Source organism: Seriola aureovittata, chromosome 15, assembly GCF_021018895.1.
Source record: "Seriola aureovittata isolate HTS-2021-v1 ecotype China chromosome 15, ASM2101889v1, whole genome shotgun sequence".
In the NCBI taxonomy this organism is placed as follows: domain Eukaryota; kingdom Metazoa; phylum Chordata; class Actinopteri; order Carangiformes; family Carangidae; genus Seriola; species Seriola aureovittata.
Genome location: NC_079378.1, coordinates 15863747 through 15880830, shown reverse-complemented (window position 1 = coordinate 15880830; position 17084 = coordinate 15863747). Strand labels below are relative to the sequence as shown.

General features: G+C 39.5%; 3 protein-coding genes across 3 annotated transcripts; 2 read left to right on the top strand and 1 right to left on the bottom strand.

Moving 5' to 3' along the window:
* Positions 1–3073: 3073 nt before the first annotated feature.
* On the bottom strand, positions 3074–4563 carry defbl2 (defensin, beta-like 2). The gene is made up of 3 exons (XM_056397793.1): positions 4016–4563; positions 3610–3721; positions 3074–3431 (listed from the first exon to the last, which is right to left on the bottom strand). The coding sequence occupies exons 1-3, from the start codon at positions 4071–4073 to the stop codon at positions 3410–3412; spliced, it is 192 nt and encodes a 63-aa protein (XP_056253768.1). The 5' UTR covers positions 4074–4563; the 3' UTR covers positions 3074–3409.
* Positions 4564–5541: 978 nt separating this feature from the next.
* On the top strand, positions 5542–9670 carry spag7 (sperm associated antigen 7). Its single transcript, XM_056396410.1, has 7 exons — positions 5542–5689; positions 6932–6999; positions 7130–7218; positions 7317–7401; positions 7516–7605; positions 8221–8374; positions 8472–9670. The coding sequence occupies exons 1-7, from the start codon at positions 5605–5607 to the stop codon at positions 8588–8590; spliced, it is 690 nt and encodes a 229-aa protein (XP_056252385.1). The 5' UTR covers positions 5542–5604; the 3' UTR covers positions 8591–9670.
* Positions 9671–10206: 536 nt separating this feature from the next.
* On the top strand, positions 10207–16794 carry chrdl2 (chordin-like 2). Its single transcript, XM_056398347.1, has 11 exons — positions 10207–10346; positions 10791–10903; positions 11066–11159; positions 11269–11414; positions 13011–13104; positions 13490–13551; positions 14189–14357; positions 14481–14669; positions 14773–14946; positions 15453–15545; positions 15674–16794. Exons 1-11 carry the CDS (start codon positions 10280–10282, stop codon positions 15805–15807), a joined length of 1335 nt encoding a protein of 444 aa, XP_056254322.1. The 5' UTR covers positions 10207–10279; the 3' UTR covers positions 15808–16794.
* The last annotated feature ends 290 nt before the right edge of the window (positions 16795–17084 follow it).

Sequence of the window (17084 nt, the reverse complement as noted above, 5' to 3'; positions counted from 1 at the left end):
TGGTGGTTTCACTATTTGCTTATACAGAACATTTAAAGGTTATTTCTTTTTGGATGGAAGTAGGTACAGACATTAAGGTATGGACTACTCTCTCTAATTAATTTTTGTTTTCATAGTAAACAGTCTGTTATGTGTCTTGTTGGGCTGCCATTTTATTAGTCATGCCACAGTTTGCTAGCTCACACATGACCTGTATTCAAAAGCTCCTCTGATAAGCAAGAAGTAGTGAGCAATATCTGTGGTCTGCCCATATCTGTCCTTATTGAGATGATCATCACAGCGTCTATAAAGAGGTTAGTAACCTACTTTTGAAGGACGTGGTAAGTTAAAAGCAAATCCATCCCCTTCATCTGGAAACAGGTCAAGGTTGATTGATGTCACCAGGAGAGAGATTTTTTTTTCCAGGTATGTGGGAAGTAAAGTCTTGTGACCTTTCATGTGATCTAGCTGCTGCTGTATCAAGGGAGAAGTCATTTCATGCAGTTTATGTCTCCCTATAAAAGCCTCCATGATAATCCAAGACAGGCCTACAGTCCAAATTTCAGTTGGAACAATGTGTTGTACTGCCAGGTATTGCAGTACAACAGCATCCCAGTGATAGTGTCTATTACAGGGCTATTTAGTGGATTGCATAATATTGTACAGGTGTTACTTTTGTTATGTGGTACAATGGCCACCATTGAGTGTTCACTCATCTTTATTTTTATACTTTTCTGCTTCTGGTTGTTGTCGATTTGCAAGTGTATTATTATTTAGCCTGCACATAATCTTTGTCCATTTACAGAAATATCTCATGTACATGATTTCAGACCATTTGCTGTGATGCTCTAAACTGACCTCAGAGACGTGTTGTTTCATCCTTACAATTTCTCTTCAAACTCCCTGCCCTTCAGCACGTTGTATGAAAGATAACACAGTTCAGGATTCATGTCAGAGCAAAAACCAATCCATGAAGTCAGCTCAGAAAATTGTAGCGAGGAACAGACTCAAGGAAGAGTGAAGACACATTTGAAGTGACAGAAGACCCAAAGGTGCGCTCTAACAGAGCTTCAGAGATCCTCCTCAGGCAAACAAACTTCAAGGAACACCCCGTCTGCAGTGCTCCGTCGATCAGGCCTGTATGGTTGTAAAAGTAAAAGGCTTATGACATTCTACATAGAGCTTGTATAATGGTATTTAATGGGACCTAAAAACATGGAGACATGGCGGAATTCTTCTTTGATTCCACAGAAGTTAAACTCCAGCTTGAATGTCAAGGACTACTTCAAATGAGTGTCAGGCATTGCTGACCACCTGGATAATCCCTCTGGTGCCGTCGGCATCCTGAGAGGTGCTTCTTAAACGCAGGGTGTGTGAGAGACTGGTCCAGTCTGAGGTAATGATGGATGTAGCAAAACACAAGTTTTAATTTTTAAGAGACTGCTACACAGAGAGCACAAAACATCTGACCTGAAAAAAAAAAATCTAGTTTGTTTTCACCCAACATTACCATTACACTTTACCAGAGCACAGTAACATTATTGGAAGCTGAAGGATTTTTTTCACACACTGCCATCTAGTGAGGTAGAGGCCATTTTATTTTACTCACTTACTGTCAATAAAAATCACTTTAGTCTCAGAACTGCCTTTCAACACCAAAGCAGAGGGAAACTTTCTCACATGACAGGATTACAGGCATAATTGCTCAAATGGTACATTTATAACATACACACTAAATTTACTCTTTATAATGGAGACAAGTCAGAATTATCCTCGATGCTTTTACATGAATCATGATGATGCCATGTTTTTAATGTTTACTGAAAGCAATCAAGTTTGGGCCCACATTTCTATGAGATTAACATTCAGTATATTCACATATACTTAGCAATAAAGACACCATTGAAATGTGCATTGTTAAAAACAAACATCAGCTCTTTGATTTCCTCTCCTAATTGTTTAATTTCTCTCTAAAGTCACTATTTTATTTTGATAAGTTAATCAGAAAACCAAAAACCAGGACTCAATTTACTTGGGCATGTTGAACATCAGAGTTTCCATGTATGTCTATGTGATTACAACATCTCCAAACCCTGATTTCCCTACAGTTACACAGGTCTATACAGTTACAGTTCAAAAATACACCCACCCTGTGATCATTTTCTGTTTTAAGCTGTTGCTTGCTGTCAGCTTTGTGAAGACAGACAGCCTTGTGTAAACAGGTTTGTGGGGTTTTACCCCTTTGTAGTTTGGTCACGCTGCGCTGTCTGAATAGTACAAAGATTCAACCCAGATGACAATGCAGGGCACAATACAGTGGCTCCTGTTTACAAATAGCATCCATGCCTTTAACACCTACCAGCCCGGGCCGGTCACCAAACCTTCTTCAGATCCTGGCTCAGTTAACTCTGGTGCAACATCTAGTAATCAGATGGATAATAAAACGATTGACTCACACACTGAGTTGGTTATTAGATGTTAGTACTTTATAATTCATTATGACAGGCCTTTTGTCGTCCAGTAATGGTGTATCTCAAACTAAGATGAGTGAATTTGTTTTCAGCTGACAGTTATATTGCTTCATAAAAAATATAAATAAAAGTACAAAGCCAAAGTTCATCAGCAAAGACATTTGACCTTACGATGATCTGAGATAGGCAGACATTAAGACAATGAATTTGCTTTGCAATCGTGACTGGTGCATTGTGACGTTGTCCGTCTGTTCCAGACAGTGTTGTCCAGACAGACAGAATGGTGAGATAACATAAACACAGACAAGAGACATAACACTTCATTCACAAAAGCTCTATTCCATCACAGTTATTTAGGTCAGTCACTTGACCATTATTGTCTCCTGTCAGTACAGCGCTGAGCGACAGCATGCCAGACTCAACTCAGACTGCTTTCCATGCTGTTATTTCCCCAAGGTCAAGCCAAGTGGATAATGGGCTGTATATAGACACTATATTTTAGATGTTTTTCAGTTTTAAAGTGAATGCATTACTTTGCATCATATTTAGGACAATATAATTAAAGCTGATAGTGATGATCACCCTTATTAAACCGCAACAAATCAAACATCAGTGCATTTATTTTCATGCATTTATTGGCAACACTGCATTTCAGAGAGAGGAACCCACTGTACACAAAGGCTTGATTATGAAACATCATTAATCGTGAAGGTACAAGATCAGTCACACCATATTTCAGGGAACAATATGAGCAACATGATTGCAGGGGCACACCTCATGAAAAGCACTCATTGTTAGATCCCACAGAATGATAGGGGTCCAAGAGGGACTGACTGAGAGTGAAGTTGTCAAAATGGTTTATCCAGGAGAATGCTGTGTCAGTTACCAGGATCCCGGCTACCTGAACTGAAGATGTCAGCCCTCGATCTGGGACATCTTGCAGAGGTCATTAGCCGGTGCTAAGACCGCACAGCACAGCACCTGAAAATGAGCACAGTACAACTTAAAGGGAATATCACAATTAGCAATAATTTCTCTTTGCCTTCTGTAGAACACATGTATTTGTTTTGATGAAGCTCATACAGCGTTGTCTTCGTAATAGGAGAACAAATATTACAAAGTTGTGGGCACCTCCACATTATGATCTTAGCAGGCCTACCTGTATCTTCGAGGGCAACCATGATGACCAACGATGTACTCCTGAGCATAGCAGAACCGTCTGCAGAGTCCTCTATACCCACATGTCCAGTACTGCATTTCTGGATCATTGCCTGTAGATAATCAGAAAAGAATTACAAATATGTTCCCATATTCCCAATGAACATTTACTTAACTTTTTGTAATAGTTTCATAAACTGTAATCACCGTAAATCTTTTAAATTAAACATTTTTAAATTACTTGACGGTTAAGACTGTCACATTGTGATTTCATAATTTGTTTTACTTCTCCTCAGAGTCACACAAACAGGCCCCATATGAGTACAGTGAAGTATGAGCATTTGCCATATCATGATTTGCTTGATTTGATCTCACACAGTAAGAAAATGGGTGTATCCATTGCTTACCCTCCCCGACTGCGAGCATCAGGAGAAGCACAAGGAGAACCAAGCTCAGTCCCCTCATGTTTGGGTACCAATAAGCTTTCAGACACTGCAGTTGACAGGCTGATGCTGCATTTATACAGCATTTCAACCACGGGGGAGGAGTCCGTCGTGCTCTGTCCAAATCACAATAACAAAGTATCGCTGAATGATGGGAGTCTGAGGGCTGAGGGTCAGGACTATCAGCTTACTCAGCTTAGTCAACAGCTGCACCTTCTTGAGAATATGAGGTTGCTTTTAGGTATTTTACAAAGAACCATCGGCTGCGGTAATTTCCTGTCAATGTGATTTAGAGATACAAATGCTCTGTACTGTTCACCAACACAGACATCTAAATGAAAAGGGACAGTTCTTTGGTTTTGTACTTACATACACCCCTATGGCTGGACAGAGGAATAAACACTGACCACAAAAGACTCCAAAAGCTATAATTACAGGTGAAGAACTAACTAATCTGTTTTTTTAGACACAGTAAGCAGTACAATTCTGCCCTACTGTGTTTTCAGGGCTACCCTCTGTTCGTCCACTGCTCTGCCCACATCTGAATATGGCAGTAGTTCATGTGTTATTGCTGATGCTGTGAAACTACAATCAAACTGCACAAAACACACTGCTCCAGTGACGCAGGGGTGGATTGTTAACAAAACAATAACAACACAAGGCATGGACTAATGGACATGTATTTGTATAGCATGCCCCCTAGTGCTTATGTAAAGATGTTAGTTTGCTTGTTTATTCTCTCTTAACACACACGTACATGTACAGATAAACCACCTTAAAGGAATAAATCATGATCTAATCTGTGTTTTATCAGTCTAAAGAGTGTTTTCAACACTGTCTTTTTGCCACATTTGGTCTGGGAAAAAACAGAAAACAACTGAGAGTGAGGAGCTTAACAGCATTACAGAATAAAGTACAGGGCACTCAGCAACTTTCCAAATTTAAAAAACATTTTCCTGAGGAGGAGCAAAAACTCATTCAATCAGTTGTCTCCCACCACAAACCCCACAGCTGGAACTGTCAGAATGAGCTTTGTAGTTTCTGGGCATGTCCAAAGTTCAGAAATTACTGGAAGGATGTATTTGATGCCCTGATTTGAAGCCCACCACTATGATACTCCTAAAGATCAAAAAGTATTGAGTCTCCAAAGGCCAAGAAAGAGGTGGAGCCCTGTAGACCCCCCTCTACATTTAAAAACACTTACTTTGAGGTTTCTGTATTAATTCGGATAGATAGATAGATAGATAGATAGATAGATAGATAGATAGATAGATAGATAGATAGATAGATAGATAGATATGATTGCACTATGTGATTTTATATCGTATTGTGACTTATTTCATTAATCAGAACATTAAACAGAATATGTAACATTGTGTATATCCTACATAACAGCATAGCGATACAACCTTCCGGTACAGGGGGTGGCGATAGATGTTTTTATTTGCACTTTTTCAACACGCGAAGAAAACGGTGGCCTTTTCTGCGCCTGCGCAACCCGTACAGCTGCAGCCAACAACAACAGTCTGGACCGTCTGCCCTATCATTCCAAGATGGCGGACCTCCTAGGCTCAATCTTAAACTCGATGGAGAAGCCTCCGACTGTCGGAGACCAGGAGAGCCGACGAAAGGCTCGAGGTACATCATGTATTGCCTTAGTAACAACTCATTGTGCGTTAGTTTGAAGCTGCTGAGATAGCTTTGGGATGGAACTTAGAAGTGTGTAAAAAACCGAAAGGACAGGCGAGGAGAGCTCTTCTGGTGCTGCCATTGGCTCGTTGAGCTTTCAAGTAAACTCTGTGGTCCGGGTTTAGCACCGCCTCAACGGAGCTTGAAGCCCCGCGTGTCCTGCAGATTTCCGCAGACCAGAGGGCAGAGTCGGGACCACAGGCAGCTACTGTTGTAATACAAACCCGCTAAAACCACTCTGTAGACAAACAGCTCCGGTTTATCTACTGCAGCCTCCTCCTGGATGTTAACTTAAAGTGAAAGTTACTTCTGCGCATTCTCAGTGCTCTGCCCTTTAGATATCAGTCTCTTGTGAGCCCTTATTATTCTCATCATTCTTTTTCTCCCTGCCAGTGAATTCACTGAAAACCATTATATTTGTGATTAATTCTGGGTATGGGCCTTTAGTGAGTTACAGTGGATATGTTTGAATAATAAATACTATAAAAATAAAACGTTTACATAATTTCTAGCTTTGTTCATTTGTAGTCTTAAATACCACAGACAGATGGTATAGCCATATTGTCATATGCTGCGGAAAGTTTCCACCAAACCTTCAGAGTCAGCAGCTACTTTTCCATTTGGCTCCATTTTTATATAAGATCAAAACTGCGGTAATTCACAACTGCCATATGGCAACACCAAAATATATGAAATTGGGAATACTTGACAATAACTCGTGTCTGTAGAGCTTGAAAACTTCTCGGTGAAATCCTTAGTAACGAAGCTCTGCAACACTAGCAAGGCTGGGTGGAGTGTTGCAACAAATAAACAACTTAATCCACATTTCAGTTGTTGTAAAGACATAACTTTTATATGGCTGTGATAATAAAAAAGTGGCCACAATTATTTCATTTATTGTTGTGAGTATGCCTACCAATAAAACATCAGAGGCTGTTTCCTCACAGTCATGTGCCACAAATAATAGGATCTGAGTCACTCTGCACTCCAGCCCTGAATGATCTGGAAATGTGGTTTTGGGATTGGAGAAATTCTGTCTCTTGATTAGCCTTGTTGTGACTTTTGGCTTTAAAAACACACTTAGGCTGGGTGTTTATATAAGACTGCATGATCTGTGTTGACAATGGAAACTTTGAATGCTATCGAACACAAACAGAACCCCATGAAAACTTCCTCCTCTGTAATTTTAAGAGCAAGCAGCAAGACTCAAGAAGATGGAGGAGGATGAGAAAAGAAAGAAAGCAGAGTTCAGGAAAAAGGTAAGTGCTTTAGTGTCACATATAATGCCCACTGATTTTAGTTATGGCACTGAGCTCATCTGGCCTGGACTGTTGGGGTTTATCACATCCAAAATTACACAGACTTTGACTTCCTACATCTCTTGTTTAGATGGAGAAAGAAGTGTCGGATTTCATCCAAGACAGTTCACAACAGAAACGAAAATACAACCCTATGGGGAAAATTGAAAGGAGTATATTGTAAGTAGTCAGTACTTCATATAAGCAAAATAAGAAAATTCAGTTTTATCTGTCACATGTTCACAACTATTTACATTGTATTTCTTCCTGTCTTATAGACACGATGTTGCAGAAGTGGCTGGTCTGACTTCTTTTTCTTTCGGGGAGGACGAAGAGAGTCGCTATGTCATGCTTTTCAAGAAGGTCTGAACTGAATTCTTCTTAATCCAGTGTTTGACATATTAAAATGCCAGCTTGCTAGGCTCATCTTAAGCAGTGTGGAGTAATGTGACTGTTTTCCACCTTGGGCTGTGGCAGGAGTTCGCGCCATCGGATGAAGAGCTGGAAGCCTATCGCAAAGGAGAAGAGTGGGATCCCCAGCTGGCAGAGCAGCGGCGAAGACTAAAAGTAAGACTGGATGCTCGTTCTTTGCATTTACTCAAGTATTTAGGTGTGTCTAGGTGACAGTGTTGTGTAACAAAATCAGCAACCTCTGGTTCTATTTTGTTGTTGTGCTGCATTTCTCTCATTCCTGTCAATAAGCATCATGAAATACTTATGTTACACCATAAATATCTCATAATGTTCCAGCATCCAAACCTACAGTACATTGGAGTTTGTAAGAAACAACAAACAAGAAAGTACCTAATAAATAAAAAATAAAAATGTATATTGATGTCTCAGAATAAAAGTGAAAGCACTTATCTGTAGTGCTGCCATTTTGTTCAAACACTCAACTGTGATACAGGGAAAAAATGTATCATTAAAAGAGACACCAGTTCTTCTAGTGGAGCGTAAAGAAATACAATCACCAGACATGTTGTGCGTTTGGTAAAATGCCTTGACTTGCATTATCTTGGCTGGAAACTGTCTTGTTTAGTACTAGATGTAACTAACTTTGCCTAAATAGAAGCAGGTTTGTGTTTTTAAATTTAATTGCCAGGTAAATTCAAGAATACATTTCAGACAGTGTAAGAGAATTCCTGTCACAGTGTCTGACTTTGCCTCTCTTTGTCGCTGCAGGAGCAGGCTGCGTTGGAAATGGCAGCATCCAGTCAGACAAAAAAGACAGAAGCTCCCAATTCCAACTACAGAGACAAGTACAGTCACCTGATCGGCACCTCAGCCGCAAAAGATGCAGCGCATACACTAGAGGCCAACAGGGCTTATGGCTGTGGTGAGTAAATGTTGCACTGTTTCATAGAAACACTGCATTGCTTTGGACCCCCCCCCCCCTTTTATTTACTCATTATGTTGCTAATGTTCTCTCCCAGTGCCGGTGGCCAACAAGAGGGACACTCGCTCTATAGAGGAAGCCATGAATGAAATCAGAGCGAAGAAACGGCAGAAGCGAGAGGACGACACAGGGGCACAAAGCAGCAGCAGCTCTTGAGTCTCCACTGTTTTTGCTTTATCTACTGTTGTGTGTGAGTGTGCGTGTATGTGTATGTATGTGTGGGCGCGTTAGTGTGTCTGTCTGAACACTTCATTCTGTAATGCAATATCCTTTACTTCAGACATTTAAAAGTTTAACTTATATGACAGACATTAAATCTCGTGTGTATGCCACTCTATGACCAAGTCTGTGCTGAAATCCTGTTAAGTGGAAGATGCTCAGCTGTGTCTGATCCTGGAGGTGGGTCACTATACATGTTTGTTTAACATATGTCAGTGACTTTCTGTCAGTTATCAAGCTTCTCTCACACATGATTGGAACCTCTACAGTATGAGAAACCTTTTTGAAAAGTGTCTCTGTGTTCAGCTACATAAAAAACACCCAATATCTTCATACATAATTTTTAAAGGATTAATTTTTTTGGCAGTGACTAGCATTTTTGATGCAGATGTACATTTATAGTCCTATGGGACATTTTTATCATTATCAATATTTACAGTTTTGAGCTTTGGCCAGGCCTGATAAAGTTTTGAAAACAAGGTTTTAGTCAAACCATGGCTGAGAAGTCCCACTGACAGTGTTCCAAATATCCAGTGCAGTTTTTAAAAGGGAAACAGCAATGCCGTCTATTGACCAGCTTTTGGTTTGGTTTGGTGACCCCCCCCCCCCCCCAAAATCTCAACCTGTTCGAAAGCTTTGTCAAATTGGAAGCATGCCATTTCCTCCGTCATTGGAGGAACCCCGTTTTAGAAAATGCTGTTTTGTGGATTTTAGTAATCTGTGATTATGTCTAAGATATTCTTTGTTTCTATACATCTGCACTGACTGTGAATTAAACTGTTTACTCCTAGTCGAATGCTTTATTGTTAAGTTATGCAACGGCTTGCAATAAGGATCATAGTAGAGAGTGGGATTGCCAGACTCCTTTTTGAGATATGGGTCACTACGTTTTATTCTCTGTCTTTTTTTCATGTCTTTTAAGTAAAAGTTTATTGGCATCTTGATGTCTTTTAACATGGTTGCACTGTTTTATTCCCCCCTGTGTGTTAATAAATGGAGAACAGTATTAGACCTGTACCTGTGTGTTACCTTCATTTCTGCAAAGTCAAATCTGCATTTTAGATTTTTGCTGTTGACTACAAGGGCAAAATAACACAACAAGAACACAATCTAACTTAATCCAATGCAACAACATGAAATACAAGCTCAAACATAAGCATAGAGTTGAATCCACGTTAGCATTATTCAGCAGTGATTTCACTATCACCAAATGTAATATGAGATGGCACAATGACTGCTTTGTGCACTCACTGGTTATCTGCATATATAAAGTATATGAATTATACACAGTTGTGTATTCAACAAAATGACAGTCAGCATAATCCTTTTAGGGGACCAGCAGACAAAATGTTGTTTTATGTGCGTTAAGGTGCATTTGTGGGTTTTATGTGGTCACTCTTTGTCTCATCTATTTTAAGGTCATGCGTTCACTCTCTTATCCCTCCAGTTCATTAGAGTTCTGTCCTGAAGGAGGCGCCAGAGATTAACTAAGAAAAAAATGTTGCTTTTTTTTTTCTTTTCTTTTTCTTTTTTTTTTTTTATCCCTGCTTCACACTGTCCTGTAGTTTCTGTCCTGCAGAAACATATTTATTGCGCGTTGAAGACTCAGTCACGCACATGTAAAAAATGAAGTCCATGCTTTTGCTCTTTTTCATCATTTGGTTTGCAGATGCAGAACTAAAACTACGGAAAGGTAAGACCAGACCCTGCTGATGCTTATTGTGTCCTGATCTAACGTGTGGGACTTAAAATAAGGAAAAGCGTGTTAAATGTGACTCAAGTAAGGAAAAGTTTGTCGGACTCCGCCAAAACTGAACTCATATTTTAAGACCAACATCCTCTCCTGCTCTAAACATTGCTTTGGTGTTTTGTTGTATAAGTTATTCACCTCATTCTGTGACAGAAGCCACTGAAAGTTCAATCTTTTTGTCTGGATAGTTATGGGCTGAAGTGGGATCAGTGGCATTTGTAGTTTCCCGTATTCTCCTCTAGTTTGCATTACTTGGAGCTGATTGTCGCTTTGACAAATGTTTATATTAGTTCACATGCAAATGTTTTATTCCCGTTCAGTTTATCTGCGCCATATGGTTTTCCCAATGGCTCATCTGTCTTTTTTTTTTTTTTTTTTAACACCCAGGGTCCGGGGTGGTATGTACTTTCAAAGACAAGACATACAGCCCAGGAGACAGCTGGCATCCCTATCTGGAGCCCTTCGGATTTATGTTCTGCATGCGCTGTGTCTGCACAGAGGTAACTGTTAATATCTTACAAACCCGTATCACTTCAGAGTACCTAAAGGATTATTACACCAAACACTGTTCAGCTGTCTCTGCTCTGAGCCGCTGCCATGACAGTGGCTGGGGTTTTAAAAGTGACCCATGCTTGTAAAGTCTTAATACTGCTCTCTCTTAGACAGGCCATGTGAAATGTAGCACGATCAAGTGCCCCGCTCTGCCATGTGAAAACCCCGTGGCTGAGCCTCAGCAGTGTTGTCCAAGATGCACAGGTAGACCCTCTTTCTCCAATCACCTCCTCACCAGCTCTGAGCTTTTGAGAGAATCATTTCTGGTTGTGACTTCAAAGCCTCCTGTCCTGTGTGATGTGTCCTCTCTCAGATGAGCCCAGGATCCCTGCAGGGCTGAGAGCCTCAGTGAAATCCTGCAGGTATAATGGAAGCATTTATCAGCCAGGGGAGACCTTCACTAAGCACGACCTCTTCCCATCCAAGCAAAGCAATCAGTGTGTTATGTGCACATGCTCTGTAAGTTACAGATCATTTACTGCTTTTGTTTCTGTTGCTCTGGTGAAAGAATATCATATGCCAAATGCATAGAGTGGATAGGGTAGGACATGCAAGGTCTATAATTGTAGCCCTGCATGTGGTGAAACTGTCTGTGGAATTTGTTCTCAAAGCAAATTTATCATGTAAATATGTAATGTAGAAATAAAATACAAGGAAAAGGAATGGAATAATAGCAGAATTACATCTTAATCTTAAAAAATATATTACAAATTCTCAGTCCTTGTCACTAGTAACTGTTTTCCCTCTGAATATTCATGAGTTCCTCACAATCCTTGTTTGATTGGGACACCTTATTCCATCACAGCTTAAAATGGGTGAAAAAAAAAATCAGCTTTTAATTACTAGGTGTTTATGAAATGAAAAACTTTAACGACACAGTGTCTGTCTGACAATTAGGAAACTTGTGTTTATGCCAATCTTTAAATAATGAATACCACAGCCCTACCATTAACTAAAGGCCACATGTGCATTTAAACATTTTTCTAAAATTAATTTTGTGTGCATGTGTATGTGTGTTTATTGCATCCCATGTTGGCATCGCTAATAAGGTCACTGCATATGCATGAGGAGTATCTCTGCCCGCTAACTTCCTGCTGCTAATGATATGCAATCAAAGTGGAAATGCATTGTTGAATTTCAATTAATTCTGAATACTCTGGTGAAAGCATCTTGCTTTGGTTTGTGTGTTGGCTTAGCTTGTTTGTGATTGGCACTAGAGACTGGATGAAGGTTTTAATTTAGAAAACAAAAGGCAGATAATGAAGATGAAATGGGAAGAGAAGCCAAAATTGAAATCACCCTGGCGTTGTCAAGTTAATTTTATGAGTTGTTAAGTGGTGTTCATTAACATATGTTTCTAAGTCTCCAAGGAGACAACACATAACAATAAACTAATCAAGATGAATTTCCTAGTATACATTTTAGAACAGTACAAATTGTGTTTATCTTTACACTTTCATTTGTCTCTTGGACAGTTGTAACTTGTTGCGTTCTCAATGTTCGAGCAGTTTCTCTTCAGGCCTTGATTTCAATGCAACATGCTCATGGCTTTGCATATTACCTTGATACAAGTTTCCTTTGATTATGAGTTTTTCAAGACATGCCTTGAGATGCCCTGAGGTGGCTCAGCTAGTAGATTAACATGTCCATTATTCATGGGATTGCTGGTTCGAGTGTCCTTTAGCTCTCAATTCTTTCCAGTGAGCTGTCCCACACCGTTACAGCACCTCTGCCTCCGCTGGTGTATGAGTGTGTCTGTGTGTGGAGAAAGAAAATGTAATTTACTCTGGACAAAAGCCAAATAAAAGTTAGGTCTCATTATGTTTTTTGCATTCATACTTCAAGAAGAGTAGCTCTCAGACGACACTGCGATTATGTTTTTGGGACTTTGTTTCTATTGTTTCAAGTCATATGCTGTAAATATGAGTCCATGTGAACAGTAAAGAGGTCTAGAGAGGTCCACAGAAGCACTGGAGTACTTGAGACTTCACCTTCTGGAGCACATACTTGGAAATTTTAAAAAATAAGAAATTTTCCCTCCCTTTCTTTTCTCAGAATGGAAACATCTTCTGTGCTCTGAAAACATGCCAATCAATCACCTGTTCCTCACCAGTCTCAGTTCCAGATACCTGCTGTTTGGTGTGTAAAGGTAGTCAAACTCCAAGCTCCAAGCTGAGAAAGTGTCTTTACATTGTTTCTGACCTGGAATATTATTTATTACATCGGGGTTGAAGATATGGCTTATTACTAAGAAGGTTTTTTTCTGATATTGATACATATCGCCATATGCAAATAGATACAAAATTAGACTTAGAATGATCAAATTAATGTTCAAAGCAATACATTTTGTTTAAATATAACGCAATAAATCTGATCAATTAATCCCACATGTTAAAAAACATATCATTATACAATTCCTCTAAAGGTCGATATGAGATATTATTAAATTATGGCCCAGCACTAATATAAATGAACTTAGGCTTCCATTATTTTCTGTGTTAATTACAATTTCCTCATCCTTTTCTCTCCCTTAGATCATGGCACCAGTGGGTCCTCATCAACTGAGGATGGAAACCAGCAACTGAACAGAGGCGTTGTATGTCCTTGCTGATTTGTCATAAAAAATAACATAGCCTACCTTAGCCGCTGCTTTAACATGAAACTTGCCTGTGTTTGAAAACATACTTAAATACAGTGGAAGGTAGCAAAGCAATGTGTTTGAGTAACTGGACTTTAATTACCCGACTTAAGTTCAAGTCTCACAGGCAAGTGTCTGCTCTGATGAAGTGTCTTTGAATGTGACACATATCAGTGCAATCTTCAGGGGAGCTGCTCTGTAGCTGATCTTGACCATTGACCTCCCTGTGCAAAGGAACAAGCAAATCAATTATTTTCCCTTAAGAATTGCCAGAATAATTTGCTCAGCTTGGCATCACATTATTCAGATTAGCACTGAAACATCCATCTTACTGAGATCATTAAAGACAAAGACTTTCCCCCAAGATTTATGGACCATTTGGCCTGATAATCAGACTGAACTGCAATGTTGTTTTATTTGAATTGCTGAAAAAATGTGGGCAGTGACTCAGCGTTCTGGAGCCAGGCTGTGAACCTTTTTTGATTTAGGACTAAATATGATGCTATTCAGCTATTACTGAGGGAAGACAGAAGGTAAGCCAATAGCTGAACAGATGAAAGATAACTGCATTTTATTATATGTTTGTTTACAACAGAGGCATTCAGTCGACCAATGTCCTGGAGAGCCGAACAAGGCGCGGTCTGACCGTGCCACTCCACCCAAGGTCAGGACTTCTCCCAGAGGCCTGAGCCTGAGTAAACTTAACCTCAAAGGGGCTTCAGAGACCACTGTGAAGATTTTGTTGCAGAGGAAACACCAAAAAGGTGAGACTTTGTCAAAACAGAAAGATCCTTTATAGGTGTTTGATTTTATGGACATCTTCCTCACAACTTTTACGATTGTTTCCATATGTATCACAAACATCAGATGTTTTCCATTTCTCTCAGCCTGTTTATACAATGGCAAGACGTACTCTCATGGAGACATGTGGCACCCAGTTTTGGGGAAGGTCCTGGAATGCATCCTGTGCACTTGTAATGATGGTCTCCAGGACTGCAAACGCATCACATGTCCCAGCCAGTACCCATGCCAACATCCTATGAAATCAGTGGGAAAGTGCTGCAAGACTTGTCCAGGTAGTCAAGCATGGCTCTGAACATAATGAGCTGTTTATAGTGATGTGATGTTGATCGACTGTATACATCATGCACATTACATTCCTCTGTTTTTTCTCTCTAGAGAGTAAAGCTGAAAGTAACCAGACGCAGTGTTATCTTGGATTTAAAAATAGCCTCTTGGTGTATAAAGTGGAATCATCTTTGAGAATTGACTCACCCAACACAGTTAGGGTCATTGCTGTTGAAAAACAAAGTACTGCTGAAGTTGAAGTGCAAGTATGGAAGACTGTAGAAGGTACTGTAACTACTGGTGGCAACAATTATAAGGAATAGATCAACATTTTGGGAAAATCACTTTCTTGCAGAGAATTAGATGAGAAGGTCAATGCACTTGCCATTCAGTGTGAGGCTCAAGCCAGCAGCCGGTTAGCTTAGCTTAGCATAAAGAATGGAAACAGGGGAAAACAGTTAACCAACTCATTGTTTTTGTGAGAATAAAACAAATGGGATATGAGTGTTTTAGAGGTGCTGGTAGGTGGATTTCTTTTACCATTTGACAGAGCCAGGCTAGCTGTTACCCTGTGTTTTTAGTCTTTATGCAAAGCTAAGCTACCCTCTTGTATCCTGACCATAGTTTTATATTCAGTGTACAGACATGAGAGTGGCATCAGTTTTCTCATCTAACTCACCAAGAAAGTAAATAACAGCATTTTCCAAAAGGCCAAAAATATTCCTTTAAGACAAATAAACAGTATTTAAGCACCATGATTGATTCTCATCTGGATTATTTTATTTATGCAGGTGTTTTACAATTAATGGAAATTGGTGACGTTCAAAGAAAAGATATTATGGATCACCCCGAAAATTACACAATGCTTACAACACTTGATGAAGGTTTGTTGAAAATTATTTCACAATGAATTTATATGTTTGGATTCTGGGGAACCTATTAGACTTTTATATTCATTTTAATATTATTTTGTTTTCTGTGTGTGTCATATTTATGTTAATTCATTTTTCAGACACATGGAGAAAATTTAAAGAGGAGGGAGAAAATCTGAGTAAAGCTCCTCAGACCACAATTTGTGAAGACGGCATACGGGAGGTGGTGACTTTCCTAAATCCCACGCAGATTGAAGGCCTGTGTTCACCCTAAAAGTCACTCTCTATATTGATACTCCCCATAAGTACATGGTTGACATACATACTTCAGTCATGCATGTTGCACTTGGGTGTCCTGCGTCATTCCTGTCATAATTGTGGAATTTCTCATTTATAATATTGTTGTTTATCAGTTAATTCATACCTCATTGTCCATCATGTTTTAATCGTCACATATTTGTGTTGTTCATTATTGGGTTTAAAAACACAGGCTATAGCAGTGTGGTTGACACCTGCCTTGGTCATAAACTGGAAGATGGTTCTGCCGCCACCCGTCATCATTCAAACATGATTAGATTGGGTTGATTTATATTGAACCTCTAAACAAAATGCAACAAAAGTTAAATGTGAATGCGGATTATAGAGCTTAGAGCTGGAGACAGCCTTAGTACCCAGCTCCGAGTCTGTGTGTTGAGACTTTTTAGACTCAGCAACATTTAGGGACATTTTTGGATCAGAATCTCTCAAACAAACCCTTTGCTTAAGTATATGAATATAATGTGTATTTTAGAATATGCTGGGTGAGGGGCCACGTTCTGTTTAGAATGTGATGAGTTTTTTTAAGGATTGTTATGTGATCAACATATTTATTGTAAATACAAATGTCACCTTATTTAAAGCGTATTGGTTCTTGTTTGATTTGTGTATATACATTTGACTGTTTGAATGTTGTCGTTGTTTTTGAATGAAGTAGCAAAAGGCGATCGCATTGGGGTAAATACACAGCTTTGCCAAAACTGTGTGTTTGTTAGTGAGAAAACGGCCTTCACAATTCTTTCTTTCTGTTGTCAAATATAGACCTACTGTAGCTATTTTTATACAGCCACAGGATTTGGTTTGTTATCATAGCCTAATGACATTTTACAACTCCACATACCAGAAATATTTGTATTTTAAAGTGGTCATTGTTGATGTAGCTGAATGCACTCTGTACCTCTGCTCACAATTTTAACCCATAAAGTTTTCTCAGTGTTTTACACCAGCCAGCATTTCTGTCTGATTTGTTTCTAGCTGTGACTTTAACGTTTTATATTGTATGGCCCACATAATTTGCATGGAGTCATTCGTAGTAAGACAGTGGGAATATGTGCTGGAGACAGCCTTAAGATCTGACTCAGAGCTTGTTTTTGAAGGTGTTGTTTGAAAACGTTTTTTTTGATTCATCTATGGTCCGCACACCAGCCGCAGCAGAGCCGTCCTAACACCGTCATCGCCTCAAGGCTTCCATTTAATAGAGCTCCGGAAGGCCGGATAAACTGTGTTCCCGCTGGA

Bases quoted from the DNA above. Each gene is read 5' to 3' on its own strand.
- defbl2 (XM_056397793.1), bottom strand. From the start codon at position 4,073: ATGAGGGGACTGAGCTTGGTTCTCCTTGTGCTTCTCCTGATGCTCGCA. The intron at 3,722-4,015 runs GTAAGCAATGGA...GATTATCTACAG, and splicing joins GATGCTCGCAGTCGGGGAGG to GCAATGATCCAGAAATGCAG. The intron at 3,432-3,609 runs GTAGGCCTGCTA...GCTCATTTTCAG, and splicing joins GGTTGCCCTCGAAGATACAG to GTGCTGTGCTGTGCGGTCTT.
- spag7 (XM_056396410.1), top strand. From the start codon at position 5,605: ATGGCGGACCTCCTAGGCTCAATCTTAAACTCGATGGAGAAGCCTCCG. The intron at 7,000-7,129 runs GTAAGTGCTTTA...TCTCTTGTTTAG, and splicing joins AAGCAGAGTTCAGGAAAAAG to ATGGAGAAAGAAGTGTCGGA. The intron at 7,402-7,515 runs GTCTGAACTGAA...GGGCTGTGGCAG, and splicing joins ATGTCATGCTTTTCAAGAAG to GAGTTCGCGCCATCGGATGA.
- chrdl2 (XM_056398347.1), top strand. From the start codon at position 10,280: ATGAAGTCCATGCTTTTGCTCTTTTTCATCATTTGGTTTGCAGATGCA. The intron at 14,670-14,772 runs GTAGTCAAGCAT...TTTTCTCTCTAG, and splicing joins GTGCTGCAAGACTTGTCCAG to AGAGTAAAGCTGAAAGTAAC. The intron at 15,546-15,673 runs GTTTGTTGAAAA...TTCATTTTTCAG, and splicing joins GCTTACAACACTTGATGAAG to ACACATGGAGAAAATTTAAA.